Here is a 22,531-nt window from a genome sequence, read left to right on the forward strand (position 1 = left end):
ATTATTTTCATCAGTCATTTTTATGTTGACCGTAAAGAGTCTGATCTTGTGAGGTGCTGACTTACATTGCCATGCTCATTGTCAATGAGCAACTGATGAAGCTGCTGATTGTCTTACATGAATCACTTTGACTCTTTTGAAGCAATAGAATCTGATTAAAAGAAATCATTACTGCAGAGTTAAATATCATTATTCTTTCACTTTCGCAATGAGTGGTTTTGCAAACCTTACCTAAAACATACTTCAGAATGGCAGTAAATGCAGAATTATTTTGAAGATATTGTCCATATTTTTCATCTGTATTAATTTAAATTCTAAAGACTAACACTCTTCCCTCCCCCAAAGAAGAACAAGAGATTAATTTCTTAAAATTATTGCTATATTTAGCAGCTCATAACATCACCAAAATGCACATTTCTGTGATTTAGATTTAATACAAATATTTCAAAACATCAGATCTGAAAAATGCTCTCTATTTTTATTACAGGCCTATTCAATAAAATATATACCTTTGGCATAATATGTTTTATTGCATATAGCAAACCATTTTCGTTATCATCAAAAATATATTTTAGCACTTGTGAATTACAGAGGACTTTCATTCCTCAGATAACCCACAATATTGGATACAGTATCTTGAATTGGATCATAAATATGTAGATGTGATAAACATGTACTTTTTCTGCTGCAAATGGCAAATGAAATATCTTTGAGAATTCCAAATTTACTAATGATTAACCTACTTAAACTATCTTTATGCTACTTTATTAGATGCATCGTAAGACATTATTTTCATTGAAAATATGCTTTAAATAAGGCAAGTTTTGTAAGAATTTAAATAGTGTTTTTTCTTACATGAAAAACTTCTTTTCTTATAAGGTGGTCATGCCTCCCTTTCTATTCTGAAATCACTACACACAAAGCAATAAAATTACAGACCTAAGCATCCTCCAAGGATGAAATCACAGCGAAGAAAGCTGTGATATACTTTATGCTGCTAATCATGTAGTATTCTATTGTGTCATATGATGATACCACAATAGAAGAGAGCTGGTTATTTACACAGTGGTTCTGACTGCAAAATGTAAACAAAGATGAGTCAAGCACCTCAGCAATGCATTGACTTGCTAGTTCTTCTCCAGGGTTTTACAATGTTGTTCATTAGTTCCGTTGTCAACTTGACGTGAGGCACCTGTTTTTAAGGTAAGAAACTGATCTGTTGATGAAGCGTCAGTGGAGTTTTCAAGTAAATGTTCCCTTTTAGTTCATTATTACATCAAGGGTACACTAATCTATGATCCAAGAAAGATGAAATGCTGTTAGATTTGTATGCAGTTTAAGGAATTACATGACATAGAGTGATTGTTGGTTTCTAAGACATATATAAGCTCAAGAAAATCTCCAGTACAGCAAGTAATTTTAATGAACTATTTATGTAAAGTCCACATTGTAAGACAGATTAACAGAAGTCTGATGGCTATTCAGAAAGTCTTAGGCCAGCGCCTTGGCAAAGCTCAAGTGTACTTGAACATCAGCGTAGGTATGAACATTTGAGCATTAAAAGATACGACAGTTGGAGCATCTTTCCAGAACTAAATGCTCCTTATTTTTAAGGTCAATTTGAAGGTGAAGCCTATTGTTGTGAATTGCTTTCCTCCACCAGAGGACTTCATTATAAAAAAAGATTCATTCTTGTATGAGACAGCCTGTCTAGCTATTCTTCCTCACTTCAGAATATGCTTCCCCTCACTGAAGAGGTGCCTGCTGTCTGTGGAAAGTCCACGTAGCAGGCCCCGTCCTGAGAGTCACGTGTTCTTCCTTGTACCAGGGTCATAAGTAGCATGTTCTCTTTTCTATTGTTTAAAGGTGTCTAATTGTTCTAGGTGATTACACTATTTTCAGCATTGTGGTAAACACCCAGCTATTATTTTGTAAAGCTTATCTGTGGTAGATTACAAAGTAACCTGTAGTCTCAGGTTATTCTTAGGAGATCAAGTTGAGAAAGATGTTAAATTCTCATCTTGTAAATATTTCTCATTTTCCAGGGTTTCATGAGGTTAAGATTCCACTAACCAGACACAACTGTCATCCGCACCCACTGTTCCTCTTAAATGCATTAATCTTCTTCTCACAGAAGTTTAGAACTTTTATACTGTACACAAGGGAGAAATAACAGTCCTTCCTCACTTATGTTTCTGGGAGGTGTTTCCCCAGAAACAACTCTGGGGCACCTCCCAGTTTCGTGAATTACTTCCTCTTCAGAAATAATGGTGGTTTATATTTCTCTTCCCAACCCTCCTATGTTTTTTTTCAGGCCAAATGGCTTGAGCTGATGAATCATGGCTCTTTTTCTTTCCTTGCTGTTTATCCTCCTGCCTTTGTAGTTTTGAAGATAATGAGTCAGGTATTTCTCCCTCTAAAAGCTATTTAAAATTTGATAATTCAATTGAGAATGCCATTCCTTGGAAGGCTGGTGAGGTTTAATCTCCAAAAAATGAATAATTGTGTCCATGTTAGGAGCAAAGCAATACAGGTAGAAGTACTTATAAAAAATCCTAATGAATTTTCAATATTACCTTGATTTCTTATTTCACGTTTCATAATATATTTCATAAACGTCAGATGTCATCTTTTAAAAGAAATTCATGGAGGTTTTAGAATCAGGACCATAACCCGGCCAGAAGAACCAGGCAGAAAGTGGTAGGAGCAGTTTTGTGATTTCTTTTATTGAGCCAGGCAATGTGGATATTTCTGTTTCAATCTCTTTCTAGTTGTTTATGTCCATTTAAGGAAAAAAAAGTATCCATGCATAATGCTGTAATTCCCTCAAGGTAATCATTGTGTTTATATATGAGATATACCCTTGTATAATAGGATCTGTATGTCAAGGCTCTGTAACTTGAGTTCCCAAATATCATGCAAGGAATTTGATCAAAGTGCTTTCAGTGTAGAAGAGACATTTCATTGTAATATTTAACAGTAGGTCTAAAAAAACAGTTACTTTATTTGGATGCTGTTGAGTGACAATAATAAGATTCCCATTTTCAGACAGAGTCCACCTTCACTTGGTTGTTGTTTGTAATCAATGGAGAAGGTTTACTTTTCATCCTGTCTCCCGCATCGTTAGAACTGTCCTGGAAAAAAACTTTTGCTGTACAAAAAGTGACAATAATTCTCTTGTATTCCCTTCTGAAGTTCTGGTTCAGGAGTCCATATATGATAGCATTAAGGCAGCTGTTGAAATATGCCATGTAATAACTAGATACAAACAACCACTCTGGAATCCTAGGGATTATAGTTTTTGGGTTGACAGCCACAGCAAGGCCTATGAAGTTCAAAGGAGCCCAGCAGACTGCGAACAGTACAAATACCACAAACATGGTTACAAAGTTTCTGAAGTCATGTGGTTTCAGCCTGGGGTTGTTATCTGGTTTAACCCTTCGCCTTACCTGAATAACAAGGATCCATATTCTCAAGTAACAGAAAGTAACTATGGCCATGGGAAGCAGGAAATGGAAAAACACAACTGCTATTGTGTATGCTGAGCTCACCGACTGCGCAAAAGTACATGAGTAAATCCTGGGGTCATATTGTAGCGATCCCACAAACAGGTTGGGCACGATAGCAACAAATGTTAGGACCCAGATAAGAACAACATAGCACAATGAATTCTTGTCGCTGTACAGCTTGTCATATTTGAGACTGTGGCAGATATAGCAGTACCGATTGATAGCGATGCCTGTAATATTGAAGATTGATCCAATGACACTTAGGCCCATCAAGAAGCCACTAATCTGGCAGTGAAGGTATCCCAGATTCCATCCGTTGTGAAATACAGATGTGAGGACCAGTGGATACGGGTAGATTGCTACAACCAAGTCTGCAACTGCCAGGCTTACAACAAACACATTTCCTGTAAGATAAATATAAAAAGGCAAATATTAGTTTTTCTTTTGCTCTTTTCTGTCACTTCTGCTCTGAATATATTAATGAGCAGCCTTAGTGGAGCACTTTAAATGTAATTAGTTTCTGCTTTCTAGATCAAAATTCATTGTTATATATCAGAAATAAGACACTAATTTTTAATCTGAAATGGAAGCAATTTAACTTAAAGATGCACTTTTTAAAAGAAAACTGTCTTTAAATTTAGTTACTATGACCTAATATTTTTATCATCTCATTTATTTGAATTCTTCCAATAACACAGACTCAGAATTCATATCAAATTAAAATATTCATAACTTTAAGCCTTGCTTTGGTTTTAAATAGATAGTCTCTCTTGAAAAATCAACAGAAATAATGATTACTAAGAAATTTTGAACCTCACATTTACTTTCCATATTTAATTTCATTCCCTTTCCTTACATTACCCCTTCACTTTTCCAGTCGTGATATGAAAATCTTTTTTAGCCCATTTGTATTTCAAGCTTCCGTGACTTTAATGTGACTTTTCAAGTGACCTTTTTTGAATCTGCTGGCTAGCACTTAACTAAACTTAGATTCTAAAAGTCTAGCTGAACACAACCTCAGTTGTCTTTCCTAAACTGAGAGACATACTCCTCAGTAAAAGAAGTGGTGCTGAGCAGTGACCTGGACAGTTCCCAGACACAATTGATCCCACATTCTTTTCTGTCCCCAAAGTGGAAAATTAAGCAACAATCCATTCTCTTGCTTCATTTTTTTAATTAAACAAAGGGAGATTATTTTAGTCTGTGTTAGTTCTTGATAGAACCCCTTTCTGTTCTTCAAAGACAATGGAACCCATCATAACTATAGGTTTTGAATTAATATTTTGAGCACAGATTATATATTCTTTTTTCAGTTGCATAAATGATAGCTCATTTGAATGTCTCCCAAAGTATAGTTTCTAAGAAGAAGGTCACAAGATTCATTGATATAGCTTTTATTAATTTTCTAAAAATAACTACTACATATATTGGTCTAGTTATTCACACCCATATCTACAGAAAGCTATTAATGTGTATATACACATGCATGTGTGTAGGTATAGAAATGCATGTATACATAATATGTGTGTGTTTGAGATTATACTTTGGAATTATGAGATGATTCACTGAAGATGAAATATGAGCTCCTATTGCAACCTGTAAGAAAATATATTGCTAGTTTTAGATGGTGTAGAATTTCATTATTAATCCAAAGTGGGCTTTATGAACTGTTTTATGCATTTATTTTGAGCAGACAAAATACAAATAGATGAAAAGAGGTTAAAAGAAAAAGTAAAAGTACCTATGGACCAACAGGGCATTTCAGCTGCTATAATTCTGAAAACCACTTCTTTAATATATTGTCTCAAACATCTTAAAATGCATAGTCTCTCACTGATCTTATGCTCTAAATGGCCAGGTGGAAATATTAAATCTGCAAATACAGAGAAAAACATAGAAATTATCTGGCTCACTTATTCTTTTTCGCTACTTACTCATTTTTGCTTAAAATTGCTTATTTGTCTTTATTCTACTTATTCTCATTTGTTTAAATTTTGATACATGCATGAAGAACCACATTTGATATTTATACTAAAGGCAGCTGGGACAAAAGGCCTCAGTAAAAAGACTGCTACACTAGTTTTCGTAGATTTTGTATGTGGATTTATAAATAACTTTATGGTGTGTGGAGTTGTGTCTTCTTTTGCTCAGGAATTCACTGCCAGACTGAAATATGCTTGTCCTGAAGGCTTTGGCAGAATTCCAGATCATTTCAGCACAAACAGCAGAGCTGCTTTAAGCAGAAGAAAAGGGAAAAAAACATTGCTTTCAGAATTTACCCTTGACATACTGACAAGTGATACAAGAATGGATAAAGAGACTATATGAAACTCAGAGCTCTGTGTTTATCTTGTGAATGGAGAAGTGGAAAGTGAATGAAAAGTTGCTGTTGGCAGGTTTTTTTCCCTGCCCAGAATATTGTAGGGTTGATGAAATAGCACCATATAAACTCCAGATGGGACAAAGAACAGGAACACTTATTTAAATGTAATACTTAAAAGATTTCTATTTATATTTGCTTACAAATTTTCTGCTTAGCTGGAGATTGCCCATCCCAAGCTTCTCACTACGCCATCCACTGAAACTTCTGATGCAAGTGGTGGAGGAACCAACAAGGAAAGGCGTGCTCATGGACCTTGTGTTAACAAACAAGGAGGGACTGGTGGAGGATGTGAAGGTCAGAGGTAGACTCGGCTGCAGTGACCATGAAATGGTCAAGTTCAGGATCCTGCATGGAGGAAGCAGGGCGATAAGCAGGATCAAAACCCTGGACCTCAGGAGGGCTGACTTTGCCCTCTTCAAGGAGCTACTCGGAGGAGTCCCATGGGCCAGGGCTCTCGAAGGCAGGGGGGTCCATGAGTGCTGGTCGCTCTTTATACAACACTTCTTCCATGCACAAGAGCAATGCATCCCCCTGAGAAAGAAATTGAGCAAAGGAGGCAGGAGACCTGCATGGTTAAACAAGGAGCTTCTAGCGGAGATCAGGCAGAAGAGAAAGGTGCATGGCATGTGGAAAGAGGGGCAGGCCACTTGGGAAGAGTACAGAAACGTGGTGAGAGCATGCAGGGATGCGACGAGGAAGGCCAAGGCCCACCTGGAATTGAAGCTGGCAAGGGATGTCAAAAACAACAAGAAGGGCTTCTTCAACTACATCAGCAGCAAAAGGAAGGCTAGGGACAATGTGGGGCCGCTGCTGAATGAGGCAGGTGTCCTGGTGATGGAGGATGCGGAGAAGGCAGAGCTAATGAATGCCTTCTTTGCTTCAGTCTTCAGTGCTAAGACTGGCCCTCAGGAATCCCAGGCCCCGGAGGTAAGAGAAGAAGCCTACAAAGAGGACGACTTTCCCTTGGTCGAGGAGGACTGTGTGAGGGATCGCTTAAGTAATCTGGATGTCCACAAATCCATGGGCCCCGATGGAATGCACCCACGAGTGCTGAGAGAGCTGGCGGATGTCATTGCTGAGCCACTCTCCATCATCTTTGAGAGGTCCTGGAGGACAGGAGAGGTGCCCGAGGACTGGAGAAAGGCCAATGTCACTCCAATCTTCAAAAAGGGCAAGAAGGAGGACCCAGGGAACTACAGGCCGGTCAGCCTCACCTCCATCCCGGGAAAGGTGATGAAGCAGCTTATCCTGGAGGCCATCATGAAGCAAGTGGAAGAAAAGAAGGTTATCAGGAGTAGTCAGCATGGATTCACCAAGGGGAAATCATGCCTGACCAATCTAATAGCTTTCTACGATGACATGACTGGCTGGGTAGACGAAGGGAGAGCCGTGGATGTTGTCTACCTTGACTTCAGCAAGGCTTTCGACACAGTCTCCCATGATATCTTCCTAGGGAAGCTGAGGAAGTGTGGGCTGGATGAGTGGTTGGTGAAGTGGATTGAGAACTGGCTGAATGGCAGAACTCAGAGGGTTGTCATCAGCGGCGCAGAGTCTAGTTGGAGGTTGGTAACAAGTGGTGTCCCCCAGGGGTCAGTACTGGGCCCAGTCTTGTTTAACTTCTTCATCAACGACCTGGATGAAGAGTTAGAATGTACCCTCAGCAAGTTTGCTGATGACACCAAACTGGGAGGTGTGGTAGACACACCAGATGGCTGTGCTGCCATTCAGCGTGACCTGGATAGGCTGGAAAGCTGGGCAGAGAGGAACCTGATGAGGTTCAACAAGGGCAAGTGCAGGGTCCTGCACCTGGGGAGGAACAACCCCATGCACCAGTACAGGCTTGGGGTGGACCTGCTGGAGAGCAGCTCTGCGGAGAGGGACCTGGGTGTCCTGGTGGACGACAGGTTAACCATGAGCCAGCAGTGCGCCCTGGCTGCCAAGAAAGCCAATGGGATGCTGGGGTGCATCAAGAAGAGTGTGGCCAGCAGGACGAGGGAGGTTCTACTTCCCCTCTACACTGCCCTGGTGAGGCCTCATCTGGAGTACTGTGTCCAGTTCTGGGCTCCCCAGTTCAAGAAAGATGAGGAGCTACTGGAGAGAGTCCAGCGGAGGGCTACGAGGATGATGAGGGGACTGGAACATCTCCCCTACGAGGAGAGGTTGAGGGAACTGGGCTTGTTCAGCCTGAAGAAGAGAAGGCTGCGAGGGGACCTTATAAATGCTTATAAATATCTGAAGGGTGGGTGTCAGGAGGATGGGGCCAAGCTCTTTTCAGTGGTGCCCAGTGACAGGACAAGGGGCAATGGGCACAAACTGAAGCACAGGAAGTTCCGTCTGAACATGAGGAAGAACTTCTTCCCTCTGAGGGTGACGGAGCACTGGAACAGGCTGCCCAGGGAGGTTGTGGAGTCTCCTTCTCTGGAGATATTCAAGACCCGCCTGGACAAGGTCCTGTGCATCCTGCTGTAGGTGACCCTGCTTCGGCAGGGGGGTTGGACTAGATGACCCACAGAGGTCCCTTCCAACCTCTACTATTCTGTGATTCTGTGATTCTGTGATTCTGGTCCTCTCCATTAATATTGCTAATATTATCTTTATTTACCCACCTGACCCAAAAGATTCATCTATAAGAACAAAGCTAAAAGCGTGTTGAGGGTTTCCCTTTGTTGAAAGGACAGGTGGTATACTTTTCTCTGAATGTTTTAAGCAACACTGTGCTTTGGAAACAACTGTGTCTACAAAGAATAGGCACTCTGTTTCCGAATCAGCCAAACTTCAGGCTTCCATAAACTGGTGCTGCATGGTTGTCCTAGCTTATCTTCTCAGCTGGCTGCCGTAGAGCAACAAACTGAAAGTCTTGGAAATACAAGCTGTTTCATATGGAAACTGGAGGCTAGCAGGATATTCTGGGAGCCTGTCTTTTTTGAGAAATCATAAGCTTGGAAACCAGGTGAGTGGCCAAAGCACTGGGCTAGAAACTGCCTGGAAAGCAGATACCTGCTTGCAAAGAGGACTTTTAGTCTGCCTTTCAGGAAGGGTTATCTTCAAACTTGAGTTCAGATACATTCCCCTTGTGAGCACAGAAACTTTGTCATCAAGATAGAATAGAAAATTCAAGTAAAAATTTATATGGGATTAGTATGTTTGTATTATATTTTGAGGTTCATTGTTTCAGCCTCTGAAGCTGGATCTGAAATTACGTTGAGCTTTCATACATTATATAATATACAATTTAAAATTATGATGCTAGATTTAGGCACCCACCATTAGTGGAAAATATTGATATTTTATGAAATTCCCACATATTTAATGGCATATTGTGAAATTAAACTCGCATGTTTGTGGAAGACTTGGTATTGCAGAGATAAGTACCATAGAAAAGATAATAGGAAAAAATTAATTTTCATCTTCAGAGCTAAGTTTGAACAGAATGATATAAATGAAGCATGAAGCTCCATATTGAACCTCTTAAAAAAGCCACAAAATCAAAATCTTGAAGAACTCTTCCTTGAACAAAAAGTATTTGTTCTCTTTAGAGAGCGAGCTCACATTGCTGTGAAAAAATGTGATTTATATTACTAAAGAATATGTTACTGTGCATAAACACCAGTTGGATGAACTGAGAAGGTAGAGGTTGAATTTCCTGACTTTGACTTAAGTCAAATAAACTTTAAGAAATTTAAGCAGATGTTGTGCTATGGAGGTATGTGGGAAGAAAGATAATCTACTGGAAATCAGCTTTAGCAGGCTATGCTTTTAGATGCAGTCTAAATATTCCGTTAAATATTTTCACCACCCTTCCTGAAAAGATGCGCTGCTGCTCGGCAAACACATAGCAACATCAGACCTACCTGCAGAATAAAAAACTGTATTAAAGCAATAGAAAACAAACAAGTGGTCTCTTAGACAATTTGAATTTTCCAAGAGCAAAATACAACATACACAGTGTAAAAATTGTGACCCTGACACATTATAAAAAAAATACTTATGCGATTAATTGTCATGATGTCAAAATAAATAGAAGAGCATCAATTAAGAACTACATGATGTAGCCATGTCAGTAGCAACTTGTATCTGCATAACATACACAAATTACTATGTGGGTTGTTATTCTGTAGATATAATGCTAAGAATATAGAATCATAGAATGCTTTGGGTTGGAAGGGACCTTTAGGGGTCATCTGGTCCAACCCCCCTGCAGTGAACAGTGATATCTTCATCTAGACCAGGTTACTCTAGAGTCCCGTCCCACCTGGCCTTGAAAGTTTCCAGGGATGGGGCCTCCACTACCTCTCCGGGCAACCTGTGCCAGTGTTTCATGTCATGGTAAAAAATTTATTCCTGAAGTTAATGGGAATTAGAAAGTTTCCAGGAAAAAGGGAAAACCACTTATCTATGGAAAAAAATAACAATGTTATTGTTATAAAATAACAAAGCATTAGGGACTCCAGCTAAAATTTTTTGGTACTAAGCAAATATGAATGAATTTTAGAGATCTCATTTTGCTGGCAACATTGGTAAGGCTACTATTTCTCCTCCTTTTTTTCCAAGATATTTCTGTACCTTTTAATATTGGTTGCTACGTCACTATCTCTGCTCACCTATCTAAATTATTTCCTGTATAAATAATGTATCGGCTTCTTACAACAAATGCTTTCCAGACATCATGTTGCTACATTTTGAAGCATATAACATTACATTTCCTGTTTATGTATTAGTGCTTCAGGCTGCACCAAATTTAGCTAAGAGGGATTTAAAGTCTTTGTGCTAAGTGGAGATGCTTTTGCTTTTAGGTAAAACTAAAGAGTACATGCAAGGTAAAACTAAAGAGTACATGCAGCTATCCCTGAAGTCATGTACAATGCTTTTGTTTTCGTGGCTGATGACTCAGACCTTTAATGTTTACTTGTTAAGTATATCTTTAAGGAGAGAGGGTAGTGTTAACATTTGCAATGTTGGACCAGTTACAAGATCAAACTTAATTTCTAACAGGTCCATGCCGTTCTTACCTACAGTCTTTTTATCTCCTGTCAGATACTGCCAGATATGGTAACAGTCATTTCTGATTGTTTCATAACTAGGCTTAATTAAAAGGATGCTTTGCTATAAATTTAGATCAGGTTTTCTACAAGTTGTGATGTATTCAAATATCATATTGCCAAGACAGTTATGTCCGCAGTTTTTATATATTTAATGGCACTAAAGTTTTTATTTACGTTTTAAAGCATTGATTTCTGATCACACTAATACTTCTACGGATTTTCTTCAAGGATAGCTTTTGGATTTTTTTAGCAATTTGAAATGTTTCTCATTAATCCAGCTCTTGCTCAGAATGTTAATCTGGGGTTTTATGCTGCTACCTGAAAACAAGACTAAGATTAGGCGCACGCCACTGAATGCCTGCAGCAGTAGAACAGTTAAATGTGGTACCACTTAGTTATAAGGGAACACAGGGTCATACTGACACATTTACAGCTAGTGAAAGGGGCAGCATTGATAGGTAGCTGGCAAAACACCTGGTTGAGAAAACTAGTAACTCCTTTTCACAACTGAATGGTAGAAGTTTCTAATTCCAGAATATAAGACATCATGTGAAATAAGGCAATGGACTAGTTTAAGAAGAAAGCAAAATTAGAAGGCTAAGCATAATATTCAATACCATATGCTTTGTTTTGCCATTAAGAGCTGAACTTCTTCCTTAGAAAGGCATTTTGTCAGGCCTCTGCTTCCCTCATGGCTGTTCCCATGCACAAAATGGTGTCTCAATGACAAACATTAACACTAGATTTGTTTCATAGTCCATGAACATTTTTGCTCTGAATGTTGTTCCATTAGCACTGGTATTTCACCTCTAAAACATCACAAACAGCTACAAAATCAACGACTGAAAGCTGTTTTTGTGAGTGCCTAATGCAAATTTAATAAGATATGGTTGTTCATGTATCTGAAGACAGTTTAGCTCTACAGACTCAGTAACCCTTCTCCCTGGGACCTTAACCAGACATAATGTTTCAAGAAAAAGAAGATCCGTCCACAAACTTTCTAGGATAAATTTAATATTGGAAAATTGCTGTACCTGGCAGCACAGTTTGGGATTCCACAAAGGTCACACGCAACAAAAATTATTAAATGAAAATACCTGTAGATGGGGTCAGTGACCACTGTTTCTTAGGCAAAATCCTAAAGCCAATTAAGGTTACCTAGACAAGAAAGTGTGCAGACAGTCTCAGCTTCGCTGAAGAAAGATTTTAAATGTTTAAGAAACTGACAGTCCTTGCAGCTCAGCATCAGAATGGCACAAAACAGCTGAGCAAAAATGTAGGAATAAATATTACATAAGCTCCAGCTACTCCTGGGAGCTTCATTCACTTTACAGATCATAATATCAACTCCCTTAGATCTGAAAAGCCTATTTTTAAACTGAAGGCACTATTTATAAATGTGGCCTGAATCAAGAAGTCCACGTGCACATTAAATTTGAATAGCGTGGTGGGCCTGTGGGTTTTGCTTCTTATTAGCAAATTAACCCTGATGCTGCAGGTGGCGATGCAGGGAAATTTGAAAGGCTTAAAGACCGCAGTGAACCTTTTAGCTTTAAGTACATGTAGGAAAATGTTTCTCTTTCCTTTTAAGCTGAAAGAAGACCTCATATTATTTAGCTATTTTCTTAAATCCTCATTCAAATACAGAGACCCTCTATCATCTAGTTGGGACACTAATGAAACCAGCTATATAATTACAGCCATGGCAATTGCCTACAGATGTAATGATGTCAGGCAGGTAGCTTGTTAGCACTGAGGAGAGAGTATTAAATATTTACGATTTGAACTCATTTATAACCTAATTAAAGTAGAGATTCTGAGTGTCATAGACAAGTTCAGATAGTGCAATAACCTAAGTAACCTCAACTTTTAACTGTAGTTGATAGACATGCAGGGTGCTGAACCTTACAGCTCTGGTCAGCTGGAGAACTACATAACAGTATATTTGAGAGATATGGAAGAATAGATTTGTTAAAGACCATGTTAGCAGAATAATCCATATTGTAATACTTTATTCCAGTGTGCTGCAAGTTGAAGAAAATTTGACATAATCAGCACAGCATAAATGAAAGATCATACCGAAGCACTCTGAAAAGAAAATGTTAAACTGTATTTAGATTATAATAATTATCATACAGAAACTTCCAGTGAAGCTGCAGCAACAATTTAATTTGAAATGCCTATGCCATCTTCTGGCCAAGAAAATTAGATGCATGAAAGAGTAATTGGCAGAAAATGGCAGTGAGGAATTATATAATACTCAGAATAAAGGAATGGAGGATTTTGGTGTCAGATCCAAGTTGACTGTAGCCAAACAGTATGTAGATATGATTAAGTAGATTTGGAGATGTGCCAATAGCGTAGATTTCTCTGTGACTTTATCACCTAGCATCTTCTTCTGCAATCCCATGGCACATGTGCGAGCGAGACAGTTACTACTCTTCTTCTCATAGTCTAAAAATATTTGTCTGTGCTATTCTTGGTGGTTCAGTCATGAGAGGAAAGTGATGTGAGTTTTACTGTCAGGCAGAGAAAGGAATTGAATCCATATGCTGGATGAGTGCTACAGATTTGGGGATGTACCTTGCCCCTGGCAGTTTTGTGTGACATGTCAGGGCTGCTTTGAAAATCTCTCTTGTATTGGACCTCTCACACAATAGGAGTACATCATTATTTGTACTAGGCAGTAGATTAAGTAGGTGCATGGGATATTGAATATCTCAGTACTGGCAAGACTGAGGTATTTCTGGGTATGCCAAAGAGGGTAGTGCTATCCACTGGATGAATTTGTGACATGAAATATAAAGCACCTGAGAAAAGCAGCAGTAAAGAAAAGGCCTAGACTACCATTGCACATTTAGGCACCTAATGTAGGGGTAGACAGGGGTTGACTGAAGATCTTTTGTGGACCTAAACTTAAAAATCTAGAGGTGGTCAGGGTTTGGGTCTTTTTTAAGGATTTTTAAGAAGTGCAGTTTAGATAGGACTTTAAATCATAGCAGTTGGAGCTACCAGTGAACCTTAAGACACACTCATCTTTCTACTACATTATGCAGTGCCACGAAATGTTTTGCATTGAGACTCTACACAGTAGGTTCATGTCTATGACATTTTGCTTCAGAAGCAGCAGCAAATTGAACAAGACTTCTGTTCTTTTACAGAAACCTCTAAAATTTTATCAGAGTAATATCTATCTAATACATATTTACTTTGGTAAAAAAATTGTGTTACCAAAGTAAAACATACAAAACTGTATGACAGTTACCAAAACTGGCACTGTCATACAGTTTTGTAGTTTTATAATATAGAAATAATAGATGAAAGTGACACTTGTTAAATAAGTAGTCCTGGAATGGAACAATTCAGTTTTTTAAAAAACATTGAATTGACAGAACTCCAGTAAATGTTGATAAAATAAACAGTTTAATTGCTGTTTGACAGAAGTTTGAAGTGCTGTATGCATATTTCCTGACATTCAGAATGAATATTGCTGTTGTTATGTGCCCCATTCAGTGTGTAAATATATGATTTTTCAGTTCTGTGGGTGTTCTTTCCCAAAATGCAAAATAAGGGCAACTAATCCAGTCAGATGTAATTTTATTTAAATAATTATTAACTTAGATTTTGTTTGTCCACCCAGCCAAAGGTGAACTAGTACATAACATAAAATATCAAGAAGGCTTGTAATGACATTGAAGTGAATCAGCAAACCCTGCTGTCTTGCAGGTGGAAATTAGAAACAGAGGCAGTTAGACGTAGTGGTGGATGTCTGGAGTTCTGTGACCCTGGTTTTGGCTTTGGTATCTGCCTGGACTGTTCTTTCTGCAGTTTACTGGGCTGGTGCGCTTTCAAGGTCAGGACATCTCTTGCCTTTGAACCTCAGCCCCTTCTACCATGATGACAAAATTTCAGAGACCAAATAGATTTGCCTGAGTAACTTATCCACTTTTACAGAGGGGAATTATATTACCACTTCTGATTTGATCTTTTCTGTCTGTAATTTCTGTGATTCATTTGGGAGGAAAAAAATCCTGTGGAACAGCCTGTTTTCCAGAAAGGTATTGCCTAGATGATACAGAACACTAAGGTTGTCATCACAGTTCAACAAGCTGTATGAAACCGATTAGAATAGCAATACCGCTAATGTCAGAGGAGCACACTAATGAACTGCATTGCAGCACAATGAGTATAAGAGCATTTTTCCCCCTTCAGCTGTATGTGCATTGGAGACTGGAAACAAATGGAAGGACAAAAATGGCACTATCACAGCAGTACCACAGCTCAGGTAAATAAAACTAATAATAGAGTTATGAGACTAAAACAAATTAAACGGAGAAAACAGGTAAAGGCAGAGAAGGATGCTTGTGAAATAAAATTATGTTTTATATTAGTACAAAATCTCATAGATCAGTCAGGATCGGTGCTAGAAAATGGGAAGATACAGCCTATTCCCTTCCAAGTTGTAATATGTACTTCTAGAAAACAAGTAAGAGAAAACAGGAGAGTGAAGGTGCAGCCACGTAACTGACAACAGACTTATAGACCGTATCTAATATCGGAAACAGGAAATCCCTTTCCCGAATCTCTTTGAAAGTCATAGTTTTATGTAGCAGTATTTTGTGGCTGAATTTGTCCATAGAATTATTCACGGGAAGAAAAAGAAGTTAAAAAACTCTCAAGAGTACAACATAATCCATATTCTTTCTGTTATGACTAATAGTAGTGCAGGTGGTCATTCAGCTAATCTCACATTTAACTAGACAGTCCACAGTAGACAGAAAAGTTAATGAAAAGGGTTCTACAGTCTTCCCAGTTCTTTCTACTAAAATCAGCAATGGTGGGACACCTACCAGGAAACTGGAAAACAGCACTATAGAAAATATCACTTAAATATAAACATATTTGTATTTACTCTCCCTTCCTCCATCCATTCTCTATTTTTCTACTCTTCTTCCAACTCTTATTTATTCCATCACATCTTTGCTTTCCTTACCGCCTTACAATGCTAAATCTTTTATGGTTCTGACAGGAACCTTTTTTGCTCCCTTCTTTCCTTTCCTCTCTTTGTCTGTCCCAAGTTCCTTAAAAAAGGGGAGAAGACACAGAAGATTATCATGTTACACTCCCACCTCAGCAGTCTGATGATTTTTAGGGGATATTCCATTCTGTCATTATCAAAGACCCAGCTGCCTCCAGTTCTTCCTGACTCTCTTTCATTTCTTCATTTTCTCTATTGTGCTACAGCAAAAAACCTGAAGTTGAATGGTCCCAGACCACAGGGGGCAAGTGAAATGGTATCAAGTATCATGGGGAATTCACTAGAATAAGTGCTATTTTAACTGCAATATTAGTGGGATTTGTTGATGAAAGTAACTTATTGTGTCAAGAGCTCTTGCTCTTCCATAGCATCAGAAATGCATTTAGCACTGGAAACTAAAAGGACAAAGAAGTGGAACTTGTATATGCATGGCAGTAAGGCCAAGGATCTTAATACCTGTCTTGCCTAACATTTGTCTATTCCTCTCTATGAAAAGGAAATGGGAAAACGACGACTCTGGAATAAGAGAGAGTGAAGACCCCATGATGTACAGTTCCTTTCCTCTGTGATAAGTTTTATAAACCCTGAGAAATTTACTCCAGCAATTGAACCAGCATAGACTGTTCTAGTCTCACACGGGAACACCTACACTGTCCTCCCGTGTCTGTGTATATCCGAAGCCTGCCAGGAGAATCCCTTTCTCAGCATGCGTCTTTGTAATTTGGTGAGCACCCACACTGACTGCAGGCTTCTGCACCTGCTGCACTGGGGTGAAAATATGGTAAGAAGTACAAATCAAACCTAAGCTAGTTACACTGAGTGTCAAGCAAATTCAAACTATGACAAAGCAACAATTTAGGTTTCAGACAACTTTCTTAGAGCATGGCGGTGTGAGAAATCTATTCAGGATTGCTGCAACAAGCAATTAAAATCATAGTGCTGACAGTTGAAGTGTGTGAAAAGCTTAGAAGAATTGGTATATTTTCCCCCTTTGTATTATTTAAAATAACATGGATTTAGACATATGACACAGGATAGAATTATAAGAAATTAAGGAAGTAGGTAGTTTATTCATTATTGCCTAGAGTCATACAGGTAATTAATTATTACATTTTAGCACCTGTATAGTATAGTTGACTCAGAAACAATGTTTGCTTTCTTATATTACATGTGTATTTTAAAATTGCTCACTGATAAAACCTCAGGCTACAGTTGAAATGTTGTTTAGAGGAGAATCTGTGTTTCAATTTGTATTAAAAAGTTGGGGGAAATATATAATTTCCCTGCACCTAAACTTTTCCCTCTTTTCTTTCTTTCCTAAGGATCTAATTTTTAGTGCTCTAACAGAACTAAAATGGATTTGGAGAAAAGAGTTTCTCAGTTTTCTAATTCTATCCCCATTGTTAGTAGAAATAGTCTACAGAGATGTTAAGAAAAACTTTAAACATTTATGACATTTGAATGACTAAAAAAATAAGGCTTCTCAGGATTCTTATCTTTGTACACTTTAGTTTCTTCATTACAAAAGCAACTGGCAGTACAGATGAAATAACAGGGTCAAATTGACTACAGAGAATTTATTTGTTTTTAAAAAATATTCTTAAGTCATTATCCTTAATTCCTCAGATGAATAAAGATATAAGAGCTTTTTTCAGTGCTTTTCTGGGCAGCCTAAAATATAGCCTATGACTTCACTGCAGAAAAATAATGAAGCTATCCTAAATTCATACCAATACCTTTATAGTATGCAATAATATGAGAAGTACTGATGCACACGTACATCAGCTGGTTATTCTGTAACAAGATTCATGACGGCATTTAAAGACATTTAAATTGCTCAAATAATTTTAAATACCTACCTAAGCTTTTCATAGTACAAAATGTTTGGAATGTCCTCCATTTAGGCATGATGTCCTATGGGTGAACTGATAGTTACTGCTTATGATAGAATATAGAATATAGAAAGAGGACTCTTGGCTTGGATATGCTGTTATACTTGCAGCTAGTGAATATATCTCCACTTAATCAATTTTTTGCCATCAGTCTGAATGAGAAATCTTCCACAGATGTTGGCTCTAGTTTGACCATGCTCTGAAAGTTATAATGAGGAGGGGAATTAATTTATTGCTGTTGCTTTTTTTTTTTTTCCCTGCATGATAGGATTTTTCACACAGCACAGAATAAAATTTCCAAGCAATAATTATTTGAGAGAAACTAATAAGAGAAACAGTCAGGGATGATTGCCCTTTGACATCATATAAGACTTCAGGTATTTCAATAACATACCCTGATGAGCTTACATAAGTGAGGTCAACCTCTTAAAGGATTTTCCTTCGCTTTAGTAAATACATATAGCACCAAAATTTTTCAGTAACCTCTTGGTTAGTTAATTAACAAATACATGACTGTTATATTTAATGCTTATTAGAAATGAAATGAGGTTTGGATTTATGCCTTTTGTCTTAACAGTATTAAATGAAGTTCTTTACTAAGAGCTCACTTGCATGGAGACATGCAATTTAGCACGCTGATGAATTTGCCAAACCATTGCACCCTTAGAAACAGGCTTTTGACTAGAAGCAATTGGCTAAAATAATGATTTAGCTAGCTCCACTGACTTCAGACAAGTTGAAGCAGTGTGAGCAAATAAATGGCTCTGTGCATTGAATACATCTCATAATTTTATTATTGAGTTATTATTCCTTTCCATCTTGTTTTAGTTACTTGCCTGTTCTCTGGGTTTTTCTTTCACGAAGAGCGGTGTGGAATTTCTCAAAATTTATTTTTCTATTGTTCAAATCTAAACTGTCTGTTTATCAACCAGTGTAGTCAAAGGACAAGGAGGCTATGGCACTAGCTAATAGGAAGGAAATACATAAATGCTGTTGACTTTCAGTACCTACGTATGTCTTCCGAACTTATCACTCAGGGTTCTCACATGTAGAACCAGAAAAATCTGTCCAGTACACTGAAGTAAATTGCTGAAACCAATACTTGCTGTCAAAAATATTGGATTTTGTATTATGGTAATTTCAGTATGGTAGCATTTAAAAGTTGTGTTATGACATCTCATCTGAGTATTCGTACCCATTCATTTTTGTTATGACTCAGTAATATCCTAACTGCTCACCTTGAGAATCCAAACACAATTTGTAAAAACAAGTTCAATACCTCCAGTGTAAAAAATGTGAACCCTTTCTCTGTGTGAAAATAAAATAGGTTTGGAAAACTATACCATCAATAAAATCTTAGTGTCATAATATTATATATTTAATATCTTGGCTGTTGGAGCTTCTTTACTTTTTTTAATGCCTACTTTTTTCTTACACTCCTTTCTATCTTTCTTTAAATTTAGAGAGAATCTTCCAAAAAAAGCTTTTAAGCAAGCTGAAAAACTAAATATAGACAGCTAAAGATAGTATCCTTTTAAATATTCAGTAAAAACTTTGCCCATACTCCCTCTGAACCTTACTCCTGAGTTCTTTGTCTTTTCTTAGGTACAAGTTTTTAGTGTGCCAACATACTTCATTATTTAGCAAAATTTAACAAACCAGAAGTCAACACTTCTACTTAGGAAGCTAAAAATAAAGGAGGCACCCAAAGAAATGCAGGATAATTATCTCAATGAATATTAAAAAGAATATATCCCTATTCTGAAAGGATGCCAGAAAGAAGAGGTTTTGTGCAATCAGTGTATGTCGAGGATAAAGCGTATTTCTACTGTGTTGCAAAACCTGACATGCAGTTTATTTTGGAAATGATAGTGATGAGCAAGTGGTAAGGCAGCCTTAGCTTCAGACAGCACTGAGCAGTCCCTTTATTTTTCTTTACTTTGGTCTATTAGGAAATAATCACCTCATTTTTTAACATTATCCATGTAAAATGTTCTATAGGTGATGAAATGCTAAAAAAAGGGGGGAAAAAAGGTCTTCCACATCTCAACTAAAGCTTCCTAGATTTTATTACTTCAGTTTCAGAAACATCTCTATTTAGCTTTCTAGGTGAAAACATTCCTTCAACAGTTTTAAAAGTGAAAGACTGCTTGAGCTCCTCAGAGGGCCACTTCAGCTGTTTCCATCTATGAGCACAAAAGTGTCTGCTTTAGTAGATTAATGTATTTTGTACAGTAATAGCAGAAGGGCTTCTCCAAAAGATCTGAAGATTCTTCACTCTTTCAGAAAATATGTAAACCCAGACTAACAGCCTTCATTTGTGTGAAGTAAAACTGGTCAGTCCATGATGCAGAAGTAACCATTTTGGTAACACACAAAAAAACTCCTCCAAATTCTTTTATTGAAATTGTGTGTATCAGTTGCAACCACTGATGGGTAATAGTAGTATTTGCCATCATTGTATTAGTTACCTGATAGACCTGAATTCCTATTTTAGGAAAGTCCAAGGGGATTTTTTTTATAAATTCCAGTATCTGGAATAGGACAGTATCAGTTCTTTACTATATTTTTATGTATGTTTTATTAACAAGGTCAAGCTTCCTGTAAATTTGGTGTGGCAGGACGTTGAGCTGTTCAGAGCTTTAAAATAAATCAATTAACCTTCTCCTCACAGTGAGCTCAATGAAGAAAACAATTTAAGACAGACTAAAATCAAACCAGTTTCACCCTGCCTTTTTTGTACTTTCAAGGCAGCTCCTTTCTTCCATGACTGATTTCAGTTACTTCAAGGACTCTGATGGTCTCCTGTCATCCTCTTCTCCCCATTTCTTAGGCCTGATCTGTTTTCTGTTCTTCTCAGCCTTCTCAGTCCCTGCTGTAGCTTCAAGCTCTCTTCTTCATGATGCCTTCCTGCGCCTGGTGTTCCTTTTGGTCAGTGCTTGCTTTTATTGACCATGCTTACCTGCTTCTGAGGGAGAGAGTCATCTCCCCTTTCTTCTGGGGGATCAGCCTCTCCCAGACATACCTTTACTAACAGAATGTAACACTCAGAGTAAGAAAAATGAAACACATACCTTTAGTCAGACTTAAGGGAGAGAAGAATAGTAGTTAAACTTTTCATCTTCAGGACAATTGCTGAAAATGTCTCTTTTAAGTCTGCATGGAATTAAAAACCTATGCCAAACTACCAAGCCAAACAAATGAACAAACACTTCCAACCTTTTTCCTCCAGGATAAGAAGAAAATTAGTTATATGATATTTTCAGTAGATGTATAAAAGTGAATAGCAGGAGCAAGTTCAGGAGTGCTGACAATGTATCCACCTCAGCTTGGTCACCAAACCTTTCCTCTGATGATTAATTGTCTGAACATAAGGCCAGTTTGGAGGCAATATCACTGAGAGGCAAGCATTGCTCAGAATAAGAATGTGTTTCATGCTGCTGAACAAGTCCCTAAAGTGGGAAGAATAGGAGCTAAAATAGATGATAAAAGTGACAATATGGCAAAACTCCTTCCTATGACTGGCTACTAAGACAAATGAAAAAAACACTGGAAGAGAATGAGAGTTCTCGCGTAGGGAGAAAATATTTGGCCACAGAGGAATATGTTCTTCTGAAGTAAATACATTAAATTTAAATTACAGATATTAGAGCGGAAAATAATATGGCACCTTTCCTTAGTTACTGTTCCCCTTTAGTAAATCCTGTCCTGTAGGACACGGTACTCTTTTGCACCAAGACCTATTTGGAAAAGAAATAAGAAAGCTGTTGAGATGCTAGTTGTTCAGTATCTTTAGGCAGGCATAACTGAGGTTCAGCTCTTATTAACTGAGCAGCTAATATGAAGACAGGAGTCAGAAGTTAGCTTCTTACTATTTCCCTCTACCAAAGGGAGAACTTAATTGTGTTCCATGGACAAAGGACACACCTGAGTCCAACATGTTGTGCCAATTTGCAGTGGTTGGCTTGGTTTCCTTGATCTGTTCTAGTGCATAAATTTTCATGGAACTAACACTGTAGCTCCATGTTCCACACCAAGCTCTTAGTTTTTTCTGTATTAGACAAAAAGAACACAAAAAAAAAAGATACAAACATGTGAGCACCTTCACATACATATGAAAAATTGCTGTGAATATATTTTTCTCTGATACAAGTTAGAGTACCTACCCCTTACCACATCTCTAAAAGAAAATATAGCTGATCGGTTATTTACAATCTCAAGTGGGACCAGCACTAAATGGCAGACACAGGATCAGATTTTGCCTCTGCCTCATTGTTCAACTTCATAATTCCTTTTTTGTCCTACAAAACTTACTCTTGCCTAGCATTTGTATTCCTCCTTTTGTCAACTTTTCCATATCTATGTATCATGTATTTATAATCACTCTGTGGCGAAAATCTGTATTCTCCGGGATACAAATGCTACTGTATCTAAAAGTATACAGTTAAAAATCTTTTTTATTACTATATTGCCATTGCCGTCTTCATACACATAGTTAACATTTAACATGCATACTCGCATAACATCCTCACAGGAAAGCTCAGGAAGTATGGGCTGGATGAGTGGACAGTGAGGTGGATGGAGAACTGGCTGAATGGCAGAGCTCAGAGGGTTGTCACCAGTGGCGCAGAGTCCAGTTGGAAGCCTGTAACTAGTGGGGTTCCGCA

The 22,531-nt window shown here is 37.9% G+C and overlaps 1 protein-coding gene across 3 annotated transcripts in view; it reads right to left on the bottom strand.

Moving 5' to 3' along the window:
- Positions 1-287: 287 nt before the first annotated feature.
- MTNR1A (melatonin receptor 1A) overlaps positions 288-22,531 on the bottom strand; it is a 62,215-nt gene continuing 39,971 nt past the window's right edge. The window contains exons 1-2 of one of the 3 annotated variants that reach the window (XM_075421879.1): positions 5,251-5,289; positions 288-3,913 (exon numbers count right to left, since the gene is read on the bottom strand). In XM_075421879.1, coding sequence (XP_075277994.1) covers positions 3,045-3,913; positions 5,251-5,269 — 888 coding nt within the window. In that variant the 5' untranslated portion in view covers positions 5,270-5,289 and the 3' untranslated portion in view covers positions 288-3,044. Of the gene's footprint in view, positions 3,914-5,250; positions 5,290-5,309; positions 5,383-22,531 lie in introns of those variants that run through there. The other 2 variants (XM_075421880.1, XR_012764106.1) reach the window with 2 other exon arrangements.

The sequence above is a fragment of the Opisthocomus hoazin genome, chromosome 5 (genome assembly GCF_030867145.1).
Source record: "Opisthocomus hoazin isolate bOpiHoa1 chromosome 5, bOpiHoa1.hap1, whole genome shotgun sequence".
NCBI classification, from domain to species: Eukaryota; Metazoa; Chordata; class Aves; order Opisthocomiformes; family Opisthocomidae; genus Opisthocomus; species Opisthocomus hoazin.